This window comes from Botrytis byssoidea (assembly GCF_014898295.1).
Source record: "Botrytis byssoidea strain MUCL 94 chromosome Unknown BBYS_016, whole genome shotgun sequence".
NCBI lineage: Eukaryota > Fungi > Ascomycota > Leotiomycetes > Helotiales > Sclerotiniaceae > Botrytis > Botrytis byssoidea.
This window is the reverse complement of record NW_024065857.1, coordinates 284,993-308,800: the sequence shown is the minus strand read 5'-3', so window position 1 is coordinate 308,800 and position 23,808 is coordinate 284,993. Positions and strand designations below refer to the sequence as shown.

Here is a 23,808-nt window from a genome sequence, read left to right as displayed (position 1 = left end):
TAATTAAATATTCTAATTTCAATTTTATAAGAATTCTATTAATAAATAAAGAAAGTGTATAGTTATGTATAAACGAATTTTATATATATTTTGAAGTAGGCTACTCGATGATATAGGTCACTCAGTGTTAAACTATGTTAAACTTATTTTGATAATAAATTAAGAAAACGATTCGAACGGGCCCTAAGTATAGACAGGTGTTAAATCCTTCTATTGACTCTCAGTTCTCTATATATATGTCAGATCAAGGAACTAGTACATACTCAAAGATTCGATTAGTGTTCGGATAGTTATGAGGATCTCGGGTGCTACAGTAGTCATTCACTCCCTTCTTTCTGAAAGTATATAAGCTTCAAAACTCCCCAGATACTTCGTTGTGATTCATATCACAGATAACCTAATTCACATGGCAACTATATAGTATTTCAATCAACTAACAGTCCAAACCCCCAACTTGTTGTTAGAGTTGTGAATTGAGGTTAGTGAACTGTCCCTCTATTGAATATGATATGGGTAACAGCTGAGCTAAGCCACACTAGGTGTCTAGGTATTTTCAGTTGCAAATTTGCCTGTTCTCGCTTGCTCAAGCTGCTGTAGCTTGTGGGGCTCAAAGCATTTATTTTACTACAAAGTTCCCTTCTCAGTCTGCAACAAACTTGGATGTTGCGACTTCTTGCATGACTTACACAATAGCCTCCAACACTCCAACAATCACAGCATTTCAACAATCACAACACTTCATAGTCAAGACGTTTTCTTCACAACAATACAAAACAATATCATGCCTCCTTCCAAAAGACTCAGGCTTTTGCTCTCGCAGATGCCAATAGAAGCATTTGGCGATTCAGAAGATCAAATCCAGGCGTCCCAATCCTTACTTCAAGGAGCAGCATTTGAAATCGAGAATATCGACCTTGCTTGGAATAATGCGGCTCAAGACACGCTACAGCACCACATAACTTCCACCGATGCGACTGACAACCATGGAACCACTGAGCGAGTCACTGCAAGTATCGTTATCAAGAAGGAAGGCGCTTGGGGCGATGCCACAGGAGATTTAATCGTGGAAGTCGCCACTGAAGTCTCCCATGAAGATCTCGTCCAAAATGGTACTGCCAACGAGGAAGTCGCCAAAGAAACCGATTTCGAAGATATTGTTGTGAAAGGCGCCACCGAACAAGACACCATTTGCAAAAGCTTCAGTGAGGAAGATACCGCTCAGGTAGATCTTATCTCGTTGAGTATTAACATGGAGGATAATACTGAGAAGAACAACATTGAGAAAGTTGTCATCGCAGAAGATGCCGCCCAAATTCTCATGGAAAATTCCGATATTTCGGGCCTGAATCATGATTTCGAGAACTCTGAAGCCTATTACCAAATAATATTGAAGATGGATCGTGGCGCCATCGACGAAGAGGTTGTTAAGGCTGAGAGGGAGGACGACGAGGATGTTTGAGTTATAGCTTAGGTTTCAACTGACTGGCTGAGATATTACTAGGGACTGTTTCCTTCAGTGGTCAAATATCATTTTATGATACATTGAATGAAAATGTTGTAATGGTGGCGGTGATCTCATAGCTTCCCCGACGGTGCTCAAAGTCATCAGGGATAATGTCTACTATAACAATAATTCACAATAGACATATTAAAAATCAAAAACTGTGCATAACTACGGCGTGAATGTATCTGTGCATGAGTACAATGTGAAGTTATCTTCTCTTTCAACTTGTTTCCATAATTCTATGCATCTGGTAGCATAGAGTACAGAATTGTGGCCTCTAGGGAAAAGGGGGCCGCCATCGTCTGGTGTTTAATACTGAGGAATCGTTAGAATTAAGCTTTAAAAGTCACTATCAGACAGAGCTGAGCAGTAGCCATGAAATAGGATGTCCCCATTTCAAATACATCTCAATTGGACTTACTAATAGCAATAGGCATACCTAGTATTTTGCCATATTTGTGATGTAATTTGCAAAGCAGCCGTACCACATGCCGCTAACATGTATTATAATCAGTCACCATGGACTATTCCCAAACAAATAGTTGTAGAGACATTATTGAATATGGAGTCTCCTACAATACTACTGCCTGTGGACGTATCATAATGAATTCCCTTTTAATGAATTGTACCGTACCTAGGTACCTAATTACTATTGGTAGAAACACGTGCTAATATTCACTCCAAACTCCACGCTAGCTCCATACCATACGACATCTTTGCACAGCCTGAATCTTCCGAAATTACCATAAAGCTATCCCTACAACTCGAGACTGCCCATCTTCCTTCGTGTCTAACAAACAAACACACAACTCGAGCATCCAAATTTCGAAAGTCGACCTCATCATGGTAACTAATTCATCATTCAACGTGACCATAACTAGAGGCGAGACAGAGTCACCACCGCTATCGAATACATATTCTGGCAAGACAAATGTGGACATCATGAGATTATTATCCAAAGAAAACCATAACACCAGGAAGATGGAACAAGAACGTCAAGGTCGCAAGGCCATGGAGATCAATCAGAATCAATTGTTCAAGTCCCACGACAATTCATCTGGACGCAACAAGGATGACATGGCCAATCCACCCTGTAATGAGACTCGCAGTTACTCAAAGATGAGCACCACCAACGAATTGAAAGAAATGAAGGAAAGAAGTACATATTCAAGAAATGACAGTAACGAAACCCCTACTCTTAAGAGTATCTTCCACTCTGATGTCCCGTCATTTGTTGGATTGTATTCTCGACCCGAACGGAAGGCAGTTCATCGAAGAAGACCACAAGTCAATCACCAGGTGGGACCACAGGAGACGGAACAACAAGAGATGAACATGCAAGCAGCCAGTTCTACTTGGATTTCAGATGCAGTTCCTTCAAAGGGATTAGGCAAGAAGCATCGGGAGAAAGAACTTCAGGTCGCTATGGCGCCGAAATCAATACTGGATCGCCATTATAAAGAAAAAAGGGCTAGACGTGCTGCAGAATTCAGATCACTAGAACATCATATCGTCAGCAGAAAAGATCCCGAGTCAGAAATTTCTGAGGTTGAGACCAACAAGGGAGACCAACGATCCCACGTCTTGGCCGGCACACCCACACCAGCACTCAGTGAGCACCAAGCCGCATTCGAATTGACAAGAGAAAGAGCGACAGCAGCAATCAAGAATAGTCAGATTGCTAGAGCAGCAGCCACAAAAGTCATTGTGGAGAGTCAAGCTGTCAGAGCTAGGGTCGAAAAGGCTCTCTTAGAAAGACTTGCCGACAGATCTCATGCAGAGAGTGCTGAGAGAGGTGAATCATCAAGAGAAAGAATTACAAAGACTGTGATTGCTTCTTCGGTTGATGGTTCTGTTGAGGACATCCTGGAAATGGACAAGAACAACAACAAAGAGATTGCTAAAGAGGCGACTCAAGAAGTTGTTCAAGCTGCAGAACAAGCTTTCGAAAGGGCTGTCCAATCCCAGGATAGAAAGGTTCAACTCTCTGCCAGCTCTCCCCAGATTTCCAACGGTCCCAACAACAATCCCACCAACACGATGGATATCAACGCGAACAATACTGATGGTGAGGCTACCACCAAGGTATCAAGGTACACAGGGTCTATGGATGAATACAAGATTGAGTTTGTGACAGAGGCTGAGGATGATGCCGAGAACATGGACTCTGAAGCTGAAGATGACTGGGTCAAGGTCATGGATTACGATGAGGATGAGGATGAGGATGAGGTTGAAGTTGAAGTTGAAGAAGATGGTTGGCTCCTTGCATGAGCAGCCATCATTTTTCACTGGAAAACGAGTTAGCAAAGTTTTCGGGCGGTAGTTTTTGGCCTGATAAGGAGTGCAAGTAGCCTATGCAATGGCATGCCAGGAAATTACTTCGCAGATATTCTAGGGAGCTAGGTTTTACAATTACCAATTTTTGTAAATAACGAAGAACTGAACTACTGATGTGATGTATGGCTTCCTTCGATCCACATAGCTTTCGTCCCGAGCTATCATGAAACGAATGCAACATAGAATATCATTGAAGCACAAGATGATGTTGTTGCTCCCAGCCCATCATGGCGGGGTAACGCGGGGTAGTGATCTCTGCTGCTATTGGCTACTTGGTCGTATTTTTCGTCCCCTTTTTGTGCCTGAGATAAGTGATAATGGATAAAAGCCGGATAATTATCGAATAGCAGAGTACATCACGATGCTACTCCTGTTCCTGATTATGAACCAATTGAAGTAATCGACCGATTGCTGATACAAAAGACACTCACCGCCCACATGTGAAATCTCCCCTGTTTCCCACCAAAAACTCACACTGCATAAAGTATAAATGCCATACACATCACCATTACCCCTTAATCCCCACAAAAACTCGACCACCAGCGTGATGAAAAAAAAAATCTCACAACTTCCAGATCCATCTATCGAAGCACGCCAGAAGAAAACTTCAGCGTGCATTGCATGTGAATGCCGAGTAGTGGAGATAGCTGTCATTTTCAGCCCGGGTGGAGACTCTCTAGCCCAAGCAAAATTATTCCAAGGGCGGGACGAAACATGACGCTTCGTCCCGCAGGCAATCTATTCTCCTTTGCTAAGGAACAGGCTGACCGGACTGGTGGGACGTGACAGCGGAGTCATTATGTTGTGGATTGTTTGATGCATGGGCGAGAGCGACTGCATCTTGGCGATGTCTAGACCACCCAAGATAGGAGTGAAACAAAGAGATGCTTCAGTGTGATCATTCAAACAACCAAGCAAATCAAGGAGCGCCAGAAGGCACCGAGTCTTGCGACCCATTTAGAAGATGGAATTACTAGCTACTGTAGTATAGAATGCCCCAATCGAACTCCGATACCCCTTCTATTATTCCCATATCCGTTCAGTTCAGTTGTCCTTGTTGCCTCGTGACAAACCATATTGCATATGCCATCTACCATTTTGACGCAATCTTTTATCGGAACCCCTGAAGCCTATTACCCCAAAAGAAAATCATCATCATCATGTCATAAAACTCCAAACAGACACCCAAAGGATGAAAAAACATCCACAGAAACTCCATCCTCTTTTCCAACACTTGGTATGAAGATCCACCCTCCCTAATTTACTCCGAGTCTCTCCTCTCACCCATCTGCTTAGCCCTTCTTCTGGCCTCAATAAATTTATTCAAGTGTTCTCCGATAGGACCATAAGCCTCGACTGGATACCAGCACTTCCCCTCATCATCCCACGTCGTGACAATGATACTGACTTCCGATTCTGGTTGTTGAACATGACGAACGGGAGCTCGTTCTCGTGCGTTACGGTTTGAGACAGCCATAGGAATACGAAGAGATGAGGACGAAGACGCCTGTCGTGGACGAGAAGAGGCGTACTTCGGATAAGGAGTTGAGTTGAGCATTCGCTTATTGGAGAAGGCGTGGGCGTTGCGGGGTGGTGAGATCTGCATGGTGATGACTGTTCTGAATGTTCTGGTATTTATAAAATGGAATCAAGAGAGATTAAAGTGTAGAAATGTGAATGCGAGAAATTAAAGTCGGTAATTGGCAGATCTGGTCGACGACGTTGGAAGGCTGAAGACTGGAATGAACATTCATTTGTGTAACAATGTAACGGTGTAGAAAAAAGTGCTTTCGTTATTATCAACTTCTGGTCGAACTTGAGTAATTATCTGACGAAGCGGTAGTGAAAAGAGTATGAAGTTCAAAGCCCATTGCAGTGCTCGATATGGAGTGACAAATTGTATGTTTCTTTCTTGTCAAAAAACAAGAGCGAATTAATAGGTGGGAAAATGTCTCAATATATAGAATGTTTAGGTTGTGGATGAGATTGAAATGCCTCATAGCTTTGATCACGCAGGTCCATCGAACTTTACAGGAATGTGAAAAGACGCCAACAAAAATTGGGCACTTGTGGATGATGGCTTGTGTATTGGGCTAGCACTAAACACATGGTAGGTAAATAGTAAATAGCCTGGGCAAGGTTTTAAGAAATCTAAAAGGGTAATGGCAATCTATCTCGCCTGTATACGCCTGTATACGCGTGTATAAACCTTACCGCAACTTTACGAAGCACATCAAAATCGATCGAATTAGTTCAGACCAAACCTAATCAATCTACAAGTAAATGTAAGTATTAGCTAAAAGGAGTAATTGGGTTCGGTATTTCTTTCGATATTTTTGGTGCTTGGGCAATGGTGTTATGGAAGGTCCGTTCGTGTGCTCCGTGATAATAAAGGGGCTCGGATTGGGTAGTCACCTCACCGCCAGATAAGCTTTGGTGGAACTGTGATTGTCGCTATCTTGATACTTGAAGTATTTCAGATACGGTGTACAAGAAGCATCGTCGACTTTCTTGAAACTTGGTCTTGTTCCTGCGAGTTTCCCATTTGAGAGTCTCCATCGAACCCATTCAATTCCTGATTGGATTCAGCATGCAGTTAATTTGATAATGATGATGTTGGGACTTGGGATCACGCATGGTGGACTTGTATATTTGACTTGGCTATGGTAACCTTATAGTAACAAGCTGTGAGTGGACTCGTGGACTCGTGGACTAATGTTTGACTCGTGGTTGGTGAAGTTCCCGCTTTTCTAGACGAGTGACAATAGACTTTGAAGACTTTGATGAGGGGACCCCATGTGATTTATCATTTGACCCATCTCATGATCTTCAACCGATCATAACCGAATTATATAGTTATGGGACCTATGGGCGATGATGAACATCACGTGAGCTCTCAAGATGTTCTGGAACAATGTTTTCGTGTTCTCATCGAGATTTACTCCTCATTTTAGATGCGTAGAGTTACGTACTAACTGTTTGGTGGTAGAAGATACAACCGATCACAAGCTCTGGAATAGCTATGGTGTAATCTGTGTTGCATAACACTGCTGTATAACCTGCATTCGTCTTTGATTCGGGTTATAAGCTAATTGTGGCGAGCATGTGAAGCAATAGCAACGAAATCGACATTTGACAGGAACCTTTTGGAAGGCTTGTGATTCCTAATAATAATAAAAAGGAGAGTCAATTGTGTCTCTCAGACAGTACTGAAACCTTAGTAAGCAATCTTCCAACCTGAAATTCTATATTGGGAAGACCATTGTTCCCGCAAAAACATGCACAATTCATTCAATGCTATGGATCATTTCCGAATGAAGTCGTACATCAACTTGACTAGACCATTTACAGTCACGTCAGCCACATTGAAAACAGAGTAAGTAGGTAGGTGCCCAGGTGTGCTTCGGTGCTCTGTGCCAACCTCTTAGCACAGCGCATCATGTGGCTTGTTATTACTTGATAAAAATTACTTGCAATACACTATTGTGCGGGAAATCGTACCCCACGATCACTAATCGCCTAGTTTCACGACGTTGGACTATATTACCACTGTGAGTTAATATTCTGGGGGTTTTGGACGGAATAATAGACTGTCTGCTTTGAACCGAATTGCAATTACCCAGTTGTGTCGTGTTGTCCCCAACAAGAATTTGTCAACCTTCGATGTTTCCATCGAATCATGTAACTTGACCTCATTGCTCGGGACGTATACGAAGAACCAGTCTATTCAACACATCCTTTCCGTTGATCCTCTTCTGGAGGTAATCCATCCAGGTATTCCAAGTCGCAGCTGGCTCCAAAAAGACCGAGGGAAACATTGGCATACGCGTTTCTCTTCCAGTACTGATACTTCGGTTTGACTTGGACCCTGATGAAAGTTTATCGCACGGTTCCTGTGTTATTTGCGGGGTTGGAATCCCTAACTCGACTGTATCCTCGCCTGATAATGGTGATTAGCATTCTAAATAGACATCAAACTTTTGACATCTACCTTCTGTCGCGCTGACACTCGCCGAACTTGGCAAGTGCAGGAGAGTGTTTGGGTAAAACTTAGGATTCTTATTCTCATTTTGGCTAATTCTGTTGTTCGCCCGACGGATTCTTGGCCGGCACAGAATTGCCGAGTTTTATCAAGATGTAGCAATGATTAAGATATGCAGCGACACTACTACTCCGACGCAGTCTGTGTATGGAAGACCATTAGTCAAAGTCATCTGCATTGCTTTCGTATAATTCCCCGTAACTGATGCAGTCCACGTTATCGCATCACCTCTCTACAATTTCTCAGAATGTCTAAAATGGACGATCTTGCCACTAGATCTAGTTCTCAGAGGGCAGAACTTCCCAGTACCCACATTGTCTCAATTCTTTCTATCCTCGTATTCGATCGCACGTTTTCCAACCCTATGCATTTCACTTAATGAATGTAATTTGAAGCACAATCCTCGATCTCGATCAAATCCGGTTTGGCTGCTTCGAGCCCCGTCCTAATCAGATCCAGTGTTTGCCGGGTATTATTGAAGACTTGAAGAAGCTGTTTGCACCAAAGCAGGCGTCGGCCGTTCTGCACCCGCTCAGATTGAAGGTTGCTTGAAATGAGTTTAAGCTTAGTATCCTCCCTGAGGACATAAATCGGCCAATGCTAGCAGAGCAAAACGGAAATGGCTGATTTGCCCGCATGGCGCCAGGTCCTACAAAAACGGGAAAGAGCATTTGCAATTTCGGAATGACCATAATTTCTCGCGGCAAGAATGAATGTAGCTGAGTTTGAAAACACGTCGCGTGGACCCGACTTGGAATTTTTTTAAGTTTGGTTATGATTGATTTAAACTTTCATTGGCACGACAACAGTATTGTTCTGTGAAATTACATCCTGCCATTGTTTTTCTTCGACAGGAGCTTCTCCAGATTGCCCCTTATTTTGATCATATAGTCTCCGCAGCTAAAAGCTTGTCTATTCACTGTATTTTCAACCCCCGACAGCCATTGACCTAAAATTGAAAATTTCTTTAACGAGAACCCTGCCAGGAGTTCTGGCTCGCGGAGTTCATTGCGGCATGTACGACCTTCCAGATAATTGTTCATCAGAAGCTGAAATGTGGTTCATTGAGAAGAACGGTGAATACTCTGCATCTTTATTAGATAACAGAGAATCAAAAGTCACGATGATCTGCTCTCTGGATACAGCACAACAGTGTCGAATGCAGGACAAAAAAATCGCATATCGTCAATCAAGTCGAACAAGCTTCGTTTTCTTCTCGATAGTTCAGTTCAAGCAAGTCAACTCTCATTGCAAACGATAGAATGTTCAATGTGTTGAACCTTACAGAATTTCGAAGTCAATTCGCTTGGGTACCTGATCAACTTCGTCCATTGACCTCCAGCACTGATACCCTCCCCACATTATCAATATCACATGATAAAATACTTTGCGTTCGGATGGTGATCAACCTATCTCAAACCTCCGTGGCACTGGAAATGCAAAATACGAGAAGCTGTCAAATCCTATTGTCTGTTCATGGCACGTCTTCTATGTCGTGATTCGCCAGGAGTGCGGGTCCTATTGCAGTCTGACTCTCATGCTAATGAGACAAATCATCACGTTACTTTGATAATAATTTTTGCCGCTTTGGCCTTACGACCAGCGTGATTTACGAGAATGAGGGATTTATCTCTCTTTTTACATATATGGCTAGTTGTTAAAGCTTTCATGATATTACTTGAGCTATATATGCTATCCTGTTTTGATATTACTGCGACTCTCATTGGGTGATGTACAAGTATTTGGGGGGCGGGGGCTAGAGTAGAGAATACGCACGACTCGACGTTATTATTTTGGTGGGATTCTCCTAGAAACTAGGTAAGTGCAAGTTCTTATACTCACATACTTTGGATAAGCTATTCGATCATATCGGCGCTGGCAAGCTGGCCATATGATATGCTCGTTTGAATCGAGATGATGGAATTTCAGCATCACGAATTCTTACTGACAACTTTGAGAGGAAAATCACTCCGTTGCCGTTCTATGCGAAGCGTGAGAGAATACTCGCCAGCTACATAAACGCGATTCAAAAGCCTAAATAGAATTATTCGATCATTATAGGGGCAGTAGACTGCAGATAATATGGATTCTATCATTATTGTCAAACCTCGAAGGTAACTTCAGTCATGAACCAAAATGTGCTAACATAGGATACAGATAGTGCCATACGACAGAGTGAATTTCAACAAAAGCTATATACAAGAATGGAAGATATATACATATTGGTATCATCAAATACAAAGCGCCACATGCCACGTCGTAGAACCAATAAAGTCGTGCACCCCACCCTGTCCATATATAATACAGAAAACTCCATCGTAAATCCCAAGTCCCATTTTTCCCATTTTTCATTTCTTCATCATTTATTTTTTACAAGCAGCTGCGATCTCCATACTTCCACTTCCAACCAATTGCCCCCCGCTTAACCTCCATAAACCACTTGCCATCAAAGTCCCGAGCATTACGCCACCAAACACCAAAGATATCAAAATACCCAGAGGACTGTAACCTAAATCCAAATACTCCAATGGCTCTTTTAATCCGTTACTCCCCACAATTCCAACATGGTGTACGAACAACGCCTGAGACGTAAGGAAATGAAGAACCGTTCCCAAAAGTGCTTGCGCGGAGATATATAAATATGCGCACGAAAACCCCATGATTTTCCGGGACTTCAAGCTGGGAGAAGGATTTGTGAGACACGAAAATGTATTTGCAGATAGCATACGAGTGTATACTTGTGCGAAAAGAGAAAGTAGAATAGAAATTGCCAATTGAGGAAGATTGGCGAGGAGAACGGTTGGGAAGAGTTGAGTGTTTGTTATTTCGGGGAGGGGAACGAAGGATTTGCTAGACCAGGAAAAAATGTTTATGATTGCGAGAGGTGAGTAGCGTCCGAGACCGATGGAGTAAGGGTGAGGGATGGGGACAGTGGCGGTGGTAAGAAGAACAAGAGGGATAGCTAGGAGTACGGCGCCTCTGTGAATTGGTTAGATAGTTCCCCGGGAAATATATGGGGATACCTACAAGAACAGAGTAGTGGCCCACAACGGCAAGCTCGCTCCATGGAACCATCGCAGGTTCCTAGGTCTTCCTTCTACCTCTGGTTCTAGAATCAATAGACCATCTTTGGACTTCCATGCCGAATTGCGATGAATGAAATTTCTATTTGATGTCACCATATCTGTACGGTCTTGAAATGAAGTGACGGCATCTTTGACTGTCGAGAGTACTGGCTTGGTCATGGTAATAGCTATGAATAGAATGCAGATGAATTTCACTGCTAATGCGATGATGATACATAGTATTATTGAGCGGCTGTACCGCAACTTGCACATAGGCTGGACTGGCAAGGTTTCGACAAGGCAATGATCGATATTCCATCTTTCATAAGATGCAAGCGATGTGGATTTAGTGGTGGTTGGAAGCATTGAAGGTCCCAGTGTCCAAATGTCCGCATTGAGGATGAGATTGGGGATATCGCATGTATTCTGTCCGGGTAAAGGGTCGTCGGGTCCACAGGTCCATCCATGACCACTGAGAACAGATGAATAAGACATGTGATGAAATGCAAGGAGGACGGTGTTATTAGTAAATAGTGGTTGCTTTTGCGTTACAACCAATAGGTTTCCAAAATTCGAAGCTGGATTCGAGGCGGTTGAGTAAGCCGTGAGACATTCCGTTGTGTTGAGGCGCTGAAGCTTATTTTGGCTTGCGCGTTCATGTAGGACCGTGGAGGTATTGCACAAATCTGATTGTTCCTGTGAAGTAGTGAAGTTGAGGGGGTGGGTTTCACATGATTTGGGGTGGTCATCGACCTCCGTGCAAGTTGCTGCGACATCCTGCAAGCAGTCTACCGAGGGCTGGGCTAGAAAATCCGGACTAACTACTACCACATCATAGTTCACTTTCGAGTTGGATTCGAATACGGCGGAATTTGCACTGCTGTTGTCAGCAAGGGGGTATGGACAGTGTAATCATGCATGCAAATACTAACAGAAAATGAATAGGCAAAGAAGAGATTATCAGTAGCCCAAATAAGATCTTCTTCTTGAAACTCTTCAAGTTTCGTAAACTCAACACTCCAATATCAAGGCTATTTCCTTTTGCATGGGCTTCATCTATTTCGTTTCGCGTTGGAGAACTCAAAAAATAGAGCGCACAAGCACTTGCGATGGACACAATCGTGCCCATTACATTGATGAGTACGTGCAAGCCAAGGTTTGTTGCGCTAACCATCGAGCAGCTTCCTTCAACTATCGTCCCAATACTTGTGCCATCAGTTGATCTTTGCGATGCCCAGATGATAAAGACTACATATGCGGCAAGAACAACACCCATGAACATTGCCGCAATGGAACATCGACTCTTCCATTGTTGAACTTTAGCGCCGTCAGAGTCCTTAGTCTTCTCATCAAATATGTTCGACTCTTTTCGCATAGGATTTCGAAGAAATTTTTTCAATTGCATCCATTTGACCGTCTTCTTTGCGGGCGCTACAACCCGTTTCAGCGTAATTCTTCTTGTTGGTACTTCATCAATAGCACTAAAGTACGTCATTAGTTTCTTCTTCTCTCAAATAAGCAAAATATTCTTACTCTACAAAGTTTTCGAATTGGGCCATCAGATCATTTTGAGGAACGGCAGGTGGGGGATGCTGGGTCGTTAAAAGACTTCTATGATCTCCCCAATCTTGACTTATTGATGACCGTGTGGAAATCATGGATTCCGAATTAGAAATTCCTCTAGGTCTTGAAGAAATGGTGCCAGATCTCGCGGGCACTCCAAGACTAATGGTGTTAACAGAGTCTGCATTGGAGTTTCCCCTCGATCTGGAGGGCGATCTAGAAGGTGATCTTGAACGCGATCTCGACCTTGAGTTCGAGCTAGAACTCGAAGCCCTTGAAGCTCTAGAAACTCTGTCGGCTCTTGATTCCCGGGTCTCAGAGCGTACCGGTACATCAAGCGTGGTCGACCATACTGAAGCGGCCTCAGAAGCTGCTCTTGCTCTGGATGTTCTTGTTGTCTTAGTAGATGCAGTTGACTTGCGTCTTGGTACATCAACAGGAAAGATTGAGTATCTTGATTCATTTGAATGGCTCCGTGCTCGAGTTTTAGAAATGCTTCGCGATGGTAAATCTACCTTCATTAGATGTTCTGAGTCCGCCGCTGATACTGCTGAGACCTCTGAAACATCAGAAACAGCTGAATTTGCTCTCGCCCTCGGTATCCGTTCGACATCGAAACTTGATACTATTGGAGTCGGCGGTATTTCTCTCAATTGGATCTCATCAAAATCGCCTCTTAATAGTTCTGGAAATCGTGAAGTTTTCTCCTCATGATCATTCAACATTTTCCTAGCTCAAGTATCTATTATCAATCATTAAGAATCTGACTGCATCAAAATTTCGTAAAATCGTTGGTCAAAAGGGAAAAAACTTAGGTCCAAGATGGGTGAGTAATACTTCTTTGTGCGACAACTCTCACCTTAAGCTCCCAAGGAAAATGATGATGAGGATTCGGATGGACAGGATCTTACGAAATCACTCATTTCGCATCTTGGGGAATAGCTGAGGCGGGGTATAATCCACGCCGCTGACAGCCTGTGTGGCACAGAGTCAAGATTTGATGACAGACATGAAGAAATTCCTATACAAATCTATATGAAGCTTCCACTGAAGAGCAATCTGCCCGGAAGGATGCCATTCCATGTATCTCAACTAGGATAAATGGGGGCTGCGAGCGATAAATAGCTACAGTCAGAAATAGGAGTTTCAAACTTAATAATGGTGGCGCAGCATAGGATTGCGCGATTCTGTAACCATTAATAGTTTGTGAAGGAGTTTCATGATGACATATAACAGTTATTAACTGTGCTTGAAGATCTCGTGTGGTCTAGACGCCGTTGTAGCCTTGCGGCAAGTGCAATGATGGATAGGTAGACTACCTCCTCATCCCCTCTACCACTACAATCTCAGAGTACACTCGACCAATCGTAATTTCAATGAACATTATGTGTCACATACCTACAAACACATAATTTGATGAATTCGGGAGGTTTACCTATAATAGGCAGTTGAAGGATTGTTCAGAAGGTGGGAGTGGTAAGCTGACAGGGGGGCCAAAAACTCTTGCTTATCGCTGCCCTTATCACATCAGCGCACCGAGGTCTACTTTTCCATTTAAATAACATCTGAATCTCTTGGACGTGGAGATTTGAAGAAGAAAACAAGTTTTTCAAGCCACTGAAGCCTGTTGTATCACGAAGTTGTGGCTTCATCACATTTATCACAGCATAAGAGCAACACCTACGCGCTGAGAATGAAAGATTCTAATTCGACACCACAAATCGCGAAATCGAATGATCATCGCAGGATGGGGGCGCAATTCAAACGATTCTCTCCCACCCCTTGAATTTCTGCACACAAAACATTCGGAGCGTTATGGCGATTCAGCCTGGCATTCTTGTATTCGACAGCAGACATCGCGATGGTTCAATTGGTTGCCAGTCTATCCCCCGAGCGTATTTCAATCAGGCTAAGATTTTGGTATCATCAGCATTTTGATGCCCAATTCACATGCCTGCGATAAATACAATGTTGATTTCTTCGCGGTAGAAGTTTCCATACGAGTGTGCGAGAAGTCTAGCGAGCCTTTGTTAGACGTGCAAAAAAGACATCCACCAGGTGGTCAGAACGCTTTATGAGATGAGCTAGTCACTCAATACATTACGTCTCAAGCCAATCCCTGGGGTGATTTCAGGCGGCGGACACTGTCAAAAGTCGAACTAGACCATTGTTTTCCTGTCTGCTTCAAATGAATCTAGTTATGGCTACACACATCGTCACTACCAAAGTCTCTCTTCATCTGTATAGAAACGAAGCTTGCTATGGGTCAGCAAATCTTCAATGGGTCTAGATACATACTCAATTCCGTAGTAGCTTGTGTCAAAATTTGCGACACCAACGAAACTGGTTATCACAGGTAATCAATGTCCAGGCAGCTAATTGGTACCAGATAGCTGGGAGACCATACATCATGTATTTTGACGCGTCTCGTATCTTATTCATACCAAAATCCTGCGACACGTATATATGTTGACACGACAGATTGATTAGATTAATATTCGCAATCACTCGATTGGCTTGCAGCTCGAATCTCTGCAGCGCGTACTACGACAACTTGAGGACATAGTGCTTACTGATTAAGAGATGTCATCGACAAGGGCTCGGCCCGCTCATCTATTCGTTGATATTGGTCCTGTGACCCGATCGTTCCGATGCCGTGGTGTCATCTAGTCCTTCTAGAACTCCGATGTTGAGGCTTAAAATCTAGACGAAACCGAGTTATGATGTCCCACGTTTCTCGGATATAAACAACCACTATGCAGCTGACATGGTGCATAGAGAGACGTCACAAGCTCCTGCATGTTCTATATTTCCGCCGCTTTTATTTTGCATACGAAATCATAGAATATTGAACTAAGGCTGCATATTATCGCATTGTTAAAGCGACAAACATGCCGGTCGGAAGCGTTGAGGTTGATGCTTTAGTCATCGATATCATTCCATTCTCACATGTAAAATATCCCCGTGGCCCGATCTTTAATCAAGTTGAAAGATCTTGAGCAATCTAATGATGCATCCGAATGTCCACATCAATCTTTGACTCTAGACGCCCAATCATACTATCTAAATTCGCTGCTAGAGTTTCCGCGCATTGAAATGTTATTGAGTGAACATAACGAGCATATCCAATATTGAAAATTAACACCAACTTATCCGCTACCATTCTATTTTCAATGTCTAATAATACCAGAATTCCTTCATTCAATACCTTCTGTTTATGCCCCGCAGTCGTTCAGACCCATCACGCTAATGCATGAGATAGCGGCCCGAGCCGCAATTAGCAGCCTCGCGACGATTCCGCGGGCGAAAAACCTACTGGCAAAGTTGTTTGCTCTGATAACCTTGGAAGACGTCGAGAGATAATACTGAGACTAAGTTGCGTTCCGCAGTGGCAGGAGGCTTATATCACCAACAAATAATGAGGATTACTAAAACTGAAGCCTTGTTCTGTGATCCCACCCTAGCTTAGTTCAGTCTGCGGAAGATCCGGATGGAAAAATCGTAGACTTTTTTTAGTTGTTGCAACTCTTGATGCGATAGGATATCGATGATTGAACAAGAGACAGAGCGGTCTGCTTGAAGCCGGTGCTATACATGAGCTTCTAAGCCTATTCCAAAAAAAACTGTGGCTAACTTACATGCACATTTTTATACTGACTTCAAAGCAAAGTCTTGATGTCGTGGAACTTCTGTGTACGACTGTTTTAGTCACTTTGAGTCAGCTCAAATTATTGAATTGACAATTTTCTAAATTTAATGAATATGAACTGTATAAGAACTTGTACAATTCAACGAATTGGAGAATTTCTTTTGTGACATTCTTGCCTAATCTTGACACAGCATGATGAGAACTAATCTTAATGAGAGTGTGTATTGCTGGTAAACAGGCTATATCCTTGAGTATGTATTTTTCTCAAGCTTGTGATAAGCTGAGATACGGTGTTTCTTTCCAATCGGCAATATAATCTCTCAATGGAAGAATGAATGAATGTATATCGTGACGGTCGTTTTACAGCCCTGGTGATCGTTACACTCTACCCAGCTACTCGCATAGATTAGACTTCAAATACTGTGCAATCAAGACCTTTTATTGTCTGGAAACAACTCCTCATTCAGAAGATTTTGAGATAATTAAGATGCTCTAATAGTACTCGGGAGATTAGATGTTCTGGTTGCCAAACTACATCCAAACTGAGATGCGTCGTTGCGACTTTCGGAATCAAGTGTATGGATAGATGAGTACAAGTTCCATAATTGATTCACTATGCTTTTACGAGATTAAGTGTGATGATACCGTATTTTCAAGGGAGTTTCCCGAATTTCGATTCGCGTAACCCCACGGAACTAGTTTTACAACTCACTTACTGGGATCAACGCTTACTTCCACAAGAACGTTTCCGCATATATTCTTTCAAGAAATGAAGCTAGAGATCATGGGTTGTTTCCCAGAGTTCCGTCAAAAATGAGGCTTACTCTTTCATCCAAGATAACGCATACAGCTCTGAGTATTGCTTTTAGACATAAGATGACGATCTCAGCGAGCTGATTGTACGAAACACTCGGGGAAGATAGAATGCGTGGGTGCTTATCGGAGTGATCTTATACCCTGCATATCCTAGTTGAGGGAGCAGAGTCGAATTAAACCCTGCATGAATACTGTGGTTACAATACATGAAGATTGAATGTAACCATCCAAACAAAGATTGTTGAAGTTCAAAGTGAATACAGCCTGGTCAAAAATTGATGTAGAAAGGTTTGCTAGTGTGTCATCTATCGTAACGGGGCCCCGCTTTCGCTAATCATGATATGAACACTTTGCGCACGATGAATCCAGATTTTATCTGAAAAATGATAGATTTCAGTAGGTCTTTATTTCACTACTATCACTACTAAGATTAGTGATACGTGGACGTTAGACCAGGGGATGGTGGGTGGAATCCAAACTCCCCCCGCATTATGATTGATTTTCGCTTACTTTATGTCACCCTACTATCACCGGCGAATTGACACCCAGTATTTATGCATGAGGATCTCAGGGTATGATAATTTCTTTTGCTCACTCACCCATGCGGCACAATCCGTTAGAGATTAAACGGCTTAATTTGATACGCTCTTGCCAATTCTAAATCAAGTTTTTCCTCTTATTAGTTCCTTTATCGCATTGTGCAGGAAATAATTGTTCAGATGACCACCCTCACAATCTAACCCAATTTCAAGATGTCTGCCACTTTAAGGAAATCATTCAAATCACAGATAAATCTAATGGAGGCTATATTATTACTCCTCCATTGAGCTACTCGAATTCCTCGCTCATATCTCTTGTGAATGGTCAATTTAAGTAGAAAATCTCTTGGCTAGCTGCCCTGCATTGCCTTCATTGCTGGATTATCTGCAACTCTGCAGAACCATTCCTACTGTTTCTCCTGATTCTCCGTAGTCACTGCAAACTCTGTGCTGTCAAGTTGCCATTCCCTCACGTGTCATCGTAGTTGGCCTTTCGGAATAAAACACTTGGAGACTAGGTAGATCAACTTCGATTGAACGAGCATTGGATGATTCGACTTGCGCTAATCCTTCTAATGTCGATTGATGAGGTAGATTGTTGCAAGGCTCGTTGTTTTTATCATCGCGTGGATGTGCTATGAGAGCAGCTGCGGTATCTTCAGCGGTAGTCATGGAAAGTAGAGTAGGATGAGAAATGATCATTGTACTTTCTTCCCGGTGATTTGAAGACTGCTGAAATTCTGAAAGTTTTCCCTCCGTGCTCATGTTCTTCACTTCTTGACTGTTCGTAGGCATTGAGGTGTTGCAAGCAAATTGAAAATAGGCAACAATCAACTTCGCCCATGGGGATGGCGATGAGTCTGGCTCTTTTTGTAGCTGTAACCCAATAAGACTCGCTTCTGATCTAGATATGAGTATCCTGTGTAGCAACCATTTATTGATTCGATCACGTTTGGTGCCAAATTGCGTTAGTAATTCAGGAAACGATTCCGTGCTTGAATGCTGTTCCGGGTCGGAAGTGCTCATATGGTTGTTCTCAAGCAGATCTAGGTCGGGCACTCCAGAATCTGAACCAGGAGCTGTTTCAAGTTGTTGCTCTTCATCGTTGATAATTTCAACAACTTCTGGATCCAATAATAACGTAGACTCATAGTGTGGCTCCTGGTGCCAATCCCCTTCCTCATTTTCTAGTCCTAGCAATATTGAATCTTGATGTACTCCAATGCTATTCAGATCAATTGAAAGTGGTCCCTTACCCGATACGTTCATGTGGGAAAACGATTCCACGGAGTGTCTGAAGCGGATTGCCGGAACAAGTTGAGTTTCGTCATGGCTGAATAACATTCTCAAATCGTGCACATCGGACCTTTTCTTTTTGAATTCGTCGATGAAATCAGGGGATTTGTAATTGTTTTGTTGTTCATCAGTGATAGTAGAGACTGTCTCCGATCGACAAATTTGGTCTCTGGTATCTCCACTTTGTCGCTTTTGAATTTCGTGATTATTCGTAATGACTAAAGGAGAGATTCCCAAGATGTCGTGTGCTGAGCTTGAGCTTGAAATCACCGAAGACTCATGATAGCTTTCTCCAAGCTCGGATGCAAAACTTTCAAAAAGTTCATCTTCTACTTGTTGTAATTCCCACACCTGCCCCTGGACTTTTTTCTGGGCCTCAAAACCTTCATGTTCTAAAGGACCCAGTCCATCACGTGCTGATTGACAAGCATTCGCAAGCTTGAAAAGCTTCTCAAAAGCTCCAAGTTGTCCTTCTGCTTGTAGTCGTTGAACTTCTTTCATGAAGCTAGCATCTGCTTGAGAAACAGCCGATCGTTTGATTTCCGCCTCTCTCATCTTGTGCCTAGCTTGCATCTCTGCCAATAGCACTTCCTGCCATTTGTTTATTCCCTGCAATAGTTTATCCAAGCGAGATCTATACTTTTCGGCTCGGGAATCACTTTCGCCGTCATTACTACACTCGCCGAGCCCATTCCGAGGTATACATGCACCACTCTCACTTGGTCTGGATTCCTCCTCATTCTTCGAATTTTCCCCAAATTCAACTACTGCCTTAGAAGAAAAAGAACTAGGTCTTTCGATTTGACTGCTTTTCTTGTTTCTGTTTCCAGTCATATTTAGTCTCCGACAGAGAGAGGCCTGTGGTTGAAGTTAGTATATACCAAAAGATTAGTCCCGAATTTGCTTGTGAGGGAGACATTTTACCAGAAAGGACCTCATTATGAACTTTCAGTGACTGTTTAAACGCTATCACTCCACGGAGTACCAAGGATAGAGGCCAAAGCTCATTTTGCGATTTCTGCGCGATATAAGTCAATTATCGAGCTATGAGCTGTTCACCTGTGTGAATGACTGCTTTATCTAGCGTCAGAGAGCTTTAGAATATTTTAAATTACTGAAACTCTTTATTTTTTCATTTTAACCAGCCCTGAGGTAAACTTAAGACACGATGTAATTATGAGCTAAGCCGATAGGGATCCAATCCAAAAGCAGCGTTCCACTGGTGGGTCTATGCTTCGACGATTCGACCTCATTTGCAAAGCCCAATATTCTCACCACATTCCACGATGCAACCATCAACAAAAGTTCGAGTTGTTGCTGGCCGTGTAAGCTTCCAATAATACAACCTCCACATTACCACTGGATCGGTATTGGCGCAGCGATACAGATTTCTGACAAATTAGGACACCTTTTCCATCGAGCGTCGATTTATTAGCAGCGGAAGAAATGCTGCTAAATAGGTCTCTGGGTGCGGCTCTTCATGAAGTGCGGAGTCAGGCTTATTATGCAATCTATAAAAGCTCCACATCGACCCGGACAGTGGGTAACATTTAATGCTGAAGTAACGGATAAGCAAATCGCTAACTATGTCTTATCTTCCAAGCAAAGGTAAAAAGTCAGACCAGAGCACTCCTTGGAGTGACTGGATCTGGCTTGAGGAAAAGGGCTACTGGTATGCTCATCGAACAAATTCCGAAGGAGACAAGGAGTACGAGTATCGATACCCTGATAAACCTGAGAACCGAGCAGTGACGCCCAGAACATCGGGGTTAGCTGACATCTATACGATACCCCAAACCAACGATTGCAATGGTTTCGACCATGATGCAACTCCAAAGCCATTTTACGCCGCTCCAGTCCCGACCCATGATGACTATGGCTCTCCGGATTCCACAGTCCAAAACTATGGTATAGCTTCTACCGATCATTCGAGCTCGAATTGGTCATCCGAATACTCTTCTTCGGGCAATGCTGCATGGCAATCAAACACAGACGTAGCTTCGCCGTCAATCGACGCCACAGCACGTGCATTTGATGCTATGTCATTGGCAACACCGCATATTCCACCTACAGGTATGATTACCACTTACATTCCGTTGCAGACTTTTTCTGACAAGGAAAACAGGAACATTTGATCCTGAGGTGAGTCAGGCAATTGTAAATGCAAAGCATATCTTCAAAACTCCAAACACCGGCAATGCCGAAACTTTGGATTCCAGTAAGTCTGCATCGTTAAGTTTTGAAACCACCGACATTAATGAGATGCAGGATATACACTCTATGGTGGATTTCGTCTACAAGACGACTTTTGGAGGGTGGGCCGCGTGTTCATGATGTTGTGGACTGAGCCAGCACAGCCAAAAGTTCCTGTAACCGGAGGGACACGCAATGGATCTCACTTTAGCACCACGTTTCTTGGACAACAAGCATATAGTGAGATTCGAAGGTTTGTGGTTTTGATAAAGGGTCATGGGAATTCTGTTTGCTGGTGTGTTTTCTCCAACAATATGCTTACAATATGTTTATGTGCTTGTCTAATGATGCTAGTCCTATACAAACATACTCAGGACAAGCAACGCTCAAGCCCAACCTTCCGGCTCCTGAACGACATACGATTATACACACAACACCGCAAGCTCCAGGAATGCACAGCCGCGTAGCCATTAATGGTGAATTGGAATACGAGAATCTCATCTTGGATCCTATTCAGGTCGATAGTGAACGAAGAAACGAATCTGAGGGTCTATTAAACTCATTGAGTCGACTAAATTACAGCAAGGTATATACTGTAGAGCATTATGTCCGTGTGTTAAATATCGGTATGGTATCCAGCAATTCGATTGGTGTTTTTCTCTACCAGTCGGGTTGGTCTCCAGGTATTCAAACAGTTGAATCACAGCGTCCTCGTTCAAACGTTCAACACAAAAGGACATCTGGTCGTTCTTCCAACAATCATAGGAATCGCCACTCTCATAAGCATAATTAGGGGTATCTCTGATTGGTTTACAGAAAGACTTCTTCACAGTCAACTCGATACGTTAAGCTGCTCCACACCCGAAAGTTTCCTCATGCGCTGCAGGAATTTTCTCTGACGCCACGAATCTCTTTTTTGTTTGTTTCTTTAGCACCCAACGTTCGTCATAGCTTTCCTCTGTAAATGTGTCTGCCTTGAATCTTTTCTCTCGTCTCATTTGTCCATATGCTCCCGATAACTCCCCAGATTTGGTTTTCTTGAAGGTCGAGAGATGAAGGGATATCTGAAACTTTCACCAATTTCCAGAGCACAATCTTCTTTACTGAAGCGGGGCAATAACCTGTTGTTTATTCACTCATTTTGATGCCATTCTCATGATTGATGACACCTATTTCTTTGGGCACATTAGCCTCTCTTATAATAAGCATAGAGAGCGATTCAACTCCACTGTCACTAAGCGGCAAATTCACGATAGCGTAAATACCTCTACAATATGATGGTATACCAATGCGATAATCTTCGCATAATGAGTGACCAACAAGATCAAATAGTGTTGCCTCATTATCTCGCCCTGAAAGATAAAGGCCAACGTTCTACCACACACAAGAGATATACACTGAGTTTACTATACAAGATTTGATATAGATCATTTTAGCCCCCAAAATAGCCCGCTGCTTTTCCCAAAAGAATATCTAATGCAATCACGTAGCCAGAACAAACAGCTAATCAGGTAGATCAGCCACTCACTCGATCCCACGTCTACGCCACATCTCATTAGGCCCAAAGACATGTCCATCCGCATAACTTGGGCAAGACTGCATTCAAATTTTGAGTTACTGCACTTAGTGCGTTTTCATGCATTATTCTGTCAACAAACTTTCAGTTTCATGCACAAAATCCGCCAAATTTGCATCAATCAGAGCGATCTGAAAAAAGGGGCTCTCACCGCCTGTGCCGCTTCCCTTGCCTCAACCTTATACATAGGTATTTGAACAAATTTAAAGCAGCGATTTACAGCCCTGTTTGACATAACTCGTATGATCCTATTGGAATGAGGAAGATCTTAATGACTATTTAAGATTTGATTTGAGGCTTTGTATGTTTTGTGAGAGGTTTTAAGAGTAGCGACCACCAGACATATGCTTGACTGGGTGATATTCAATGGCTTAACATTACTTCATTTTGATGAGCTGTGCCTAAATACGCTTACGCTAAATTTGTATAACAATCAGATGTTTGATTGGAATAAAAATAAAGTCGTAACTCGTGGGACAAAGCTATGGAACGGCCCGGATGAGTGGGGAGGACTAGTATTAGCTGTCAGCAACTACGGGCATATGTAGTGTTATACAGATGGGGAAGTCCATAGGCTGATGTTTCATTTAAAGTGGTATTACCCGTATCTTCTACTTCAATGATAATCTGACAGGGCTGCCCAGTGCAAACGTATCTGCGGTCGACCGTGGTAACTGCTTATTTACCCGTCTCCGCCATGTAACTCAATTAGTTGGCTCGCTTACATCATGGGGTTCAATCATGATTTCGAGATTCCATATAGCCTAAAAGAAAAAGTTCTTATAATTCCTACTAACAATTATGGTACATGCATATATATAACATTGTAGAAAAAATAGAGGCACATTCATTCCTTTGCGGGTTGAAAATTTGATATCATTAACTATGCACTCGAGCAGGTGAAGAGTCGATCAGTTAAAAGGGTGATTGATAATTTAGAAAAAACGTGTAGAGAGGAAGCGTGGCAGAAGAAAGAAAACGATAAGGAATTTAATAAAAAGAAATGCTTTGTTAAGCCTTAGATCATGACTCCCTGGAAGCCCCAGCTCCATGTATCCCGACTCCCGTTTGAATCCTGCATGCTTCAATTGAATCAAAATTTGTGAAAGGTACAAAACAGAAAGAAGAAAATAATGCTTGTCGAAAGTACCAGCCTGAAGTTCAAGTTTGGAATGAAATCACTCAGGGACCGCAGTGGTAACAATATTCTGAAAGGTTAAGGCACATG

General features: G+C 42.7%; 6 protein-coding genes across 6 annotated transcripts; 3 read left to right on the top strand and 3 right to left on the bottom strand.

Annotated features, from left to right (window-relative positions):
- Window positions 1-781: 781 nt before the first annotated feature.
- Window positions 782-1,459, top strand: EAE97_007880 (uncharacterized protein; the record flags this gene model as incomplete). Its single annotated transcript, XM_038878394.1, has 1 exon — window positions 782-1,459. The coding sequence occupies one exon, from the start codon at window positions 782-784 to the stop codon at window positions 1,457-1,459; it is 678 nt and encodes a 225-aa protein (XP_038730644.1).
- An 888-nt stretch (window positions 1,460-2,347) lies between these two features.
- EAE97_007879 (uncharacterized protein) lies at window positions 2,348-3,775 on the top strand (the record flags this gene model as incomplete). The annotated part of the gene is made up of 1 exon (XM_038878393.1): window positions 2,348-3,775. One exon carries the CDS (start codon window positions 2,348-2,350, stop codon window positions 3,773-3,775), a length of 1,428 nt encoding a protein of 475 aa, XP_038730643.1.
- A 1,327-nt stretch (window positions 3,776-5,102) lies between these two features.
- On the bottom strand, window positions 5,103-5,447 carry EAE97_007878 (uncharacterized protein; the record flags this gene model as incomplete). The annotated part of the gene is made up of 1 exon (XM_038878392.1): window positions 5,103-5,447. The coding sequence occupies one exon, from the start codon at window positions 5,445-5,447 to the stop codon at window positions 5,103-5,105; it is 345 nt and encodes a 114-aa protein (XP_038730642.1).
- A 4,147-nt stretch (window positions 5,448-9,594) lies between these two features.
- EAE97_007877 (uncharacterized protein) lies at window positions 9,595-13,236 on the bottom strand (the record flags this gene model as incomplete). The annotated part of the gene is made up of 4 exons (XM_038878391.1): window positions 9,595-10,862; window positions 10,911-11,828; window positions 11,881-12,429; window positions 12,482-13,236. The coding sequence occupies 4 exons, from the start codon at window positions 13,234-13,236 to the stop codon at window positions 10,247-10,249; spliced, it is 2,838 nt and encodes a 945-aa protein (XP_038730641.1). The 3' UTR covers window positions 9,595-10,246.
- Window positions 13,237-17,968: 4,732 nt separating this feature from the next.
- Window positions 17,969-19,750, bottom strand: EAE97_007876 (uncharacterized protein; the record flags this gene model as incomplete). The annotated part of the gene is made up of 2 exons (XM_038878390.1): window positions 17,969-19,669; window positions 19,736-19,750. The coding sequence occupies 2 exons, from the start codon at window positions 19,748-19,750 to the stop codon at window positions 17,969-17,971; spliced, it is 1,716 nt and encodes a 571-aa protein (XP_038730640.1).
- A 647-nt stretch (window positions 19,751-20,397) lies between these two features.
- On the top strand, window positions 20,398-21,797 carry EAE97_007875 (uncharacterized protein; the record flags this gene model as incomplete). Its single annotated transcript, XM_038878389.1, has 4 exons — window positions 20,398-20,884; window positions 20,937-21,029; window positions 21,080-21,299; window positions 21,359-21,797. The coding sequence occupies 4 exons, from the start codon at window positions 20,398-20,400 to the stop codon at window positions 21,795-21,797; spliced, it is 1,239 nt and encodes a 412-aa protein (XP_038730639.1).
- Window positions 21,798-23,808: the final 2,011 nt, after the last annotated feature.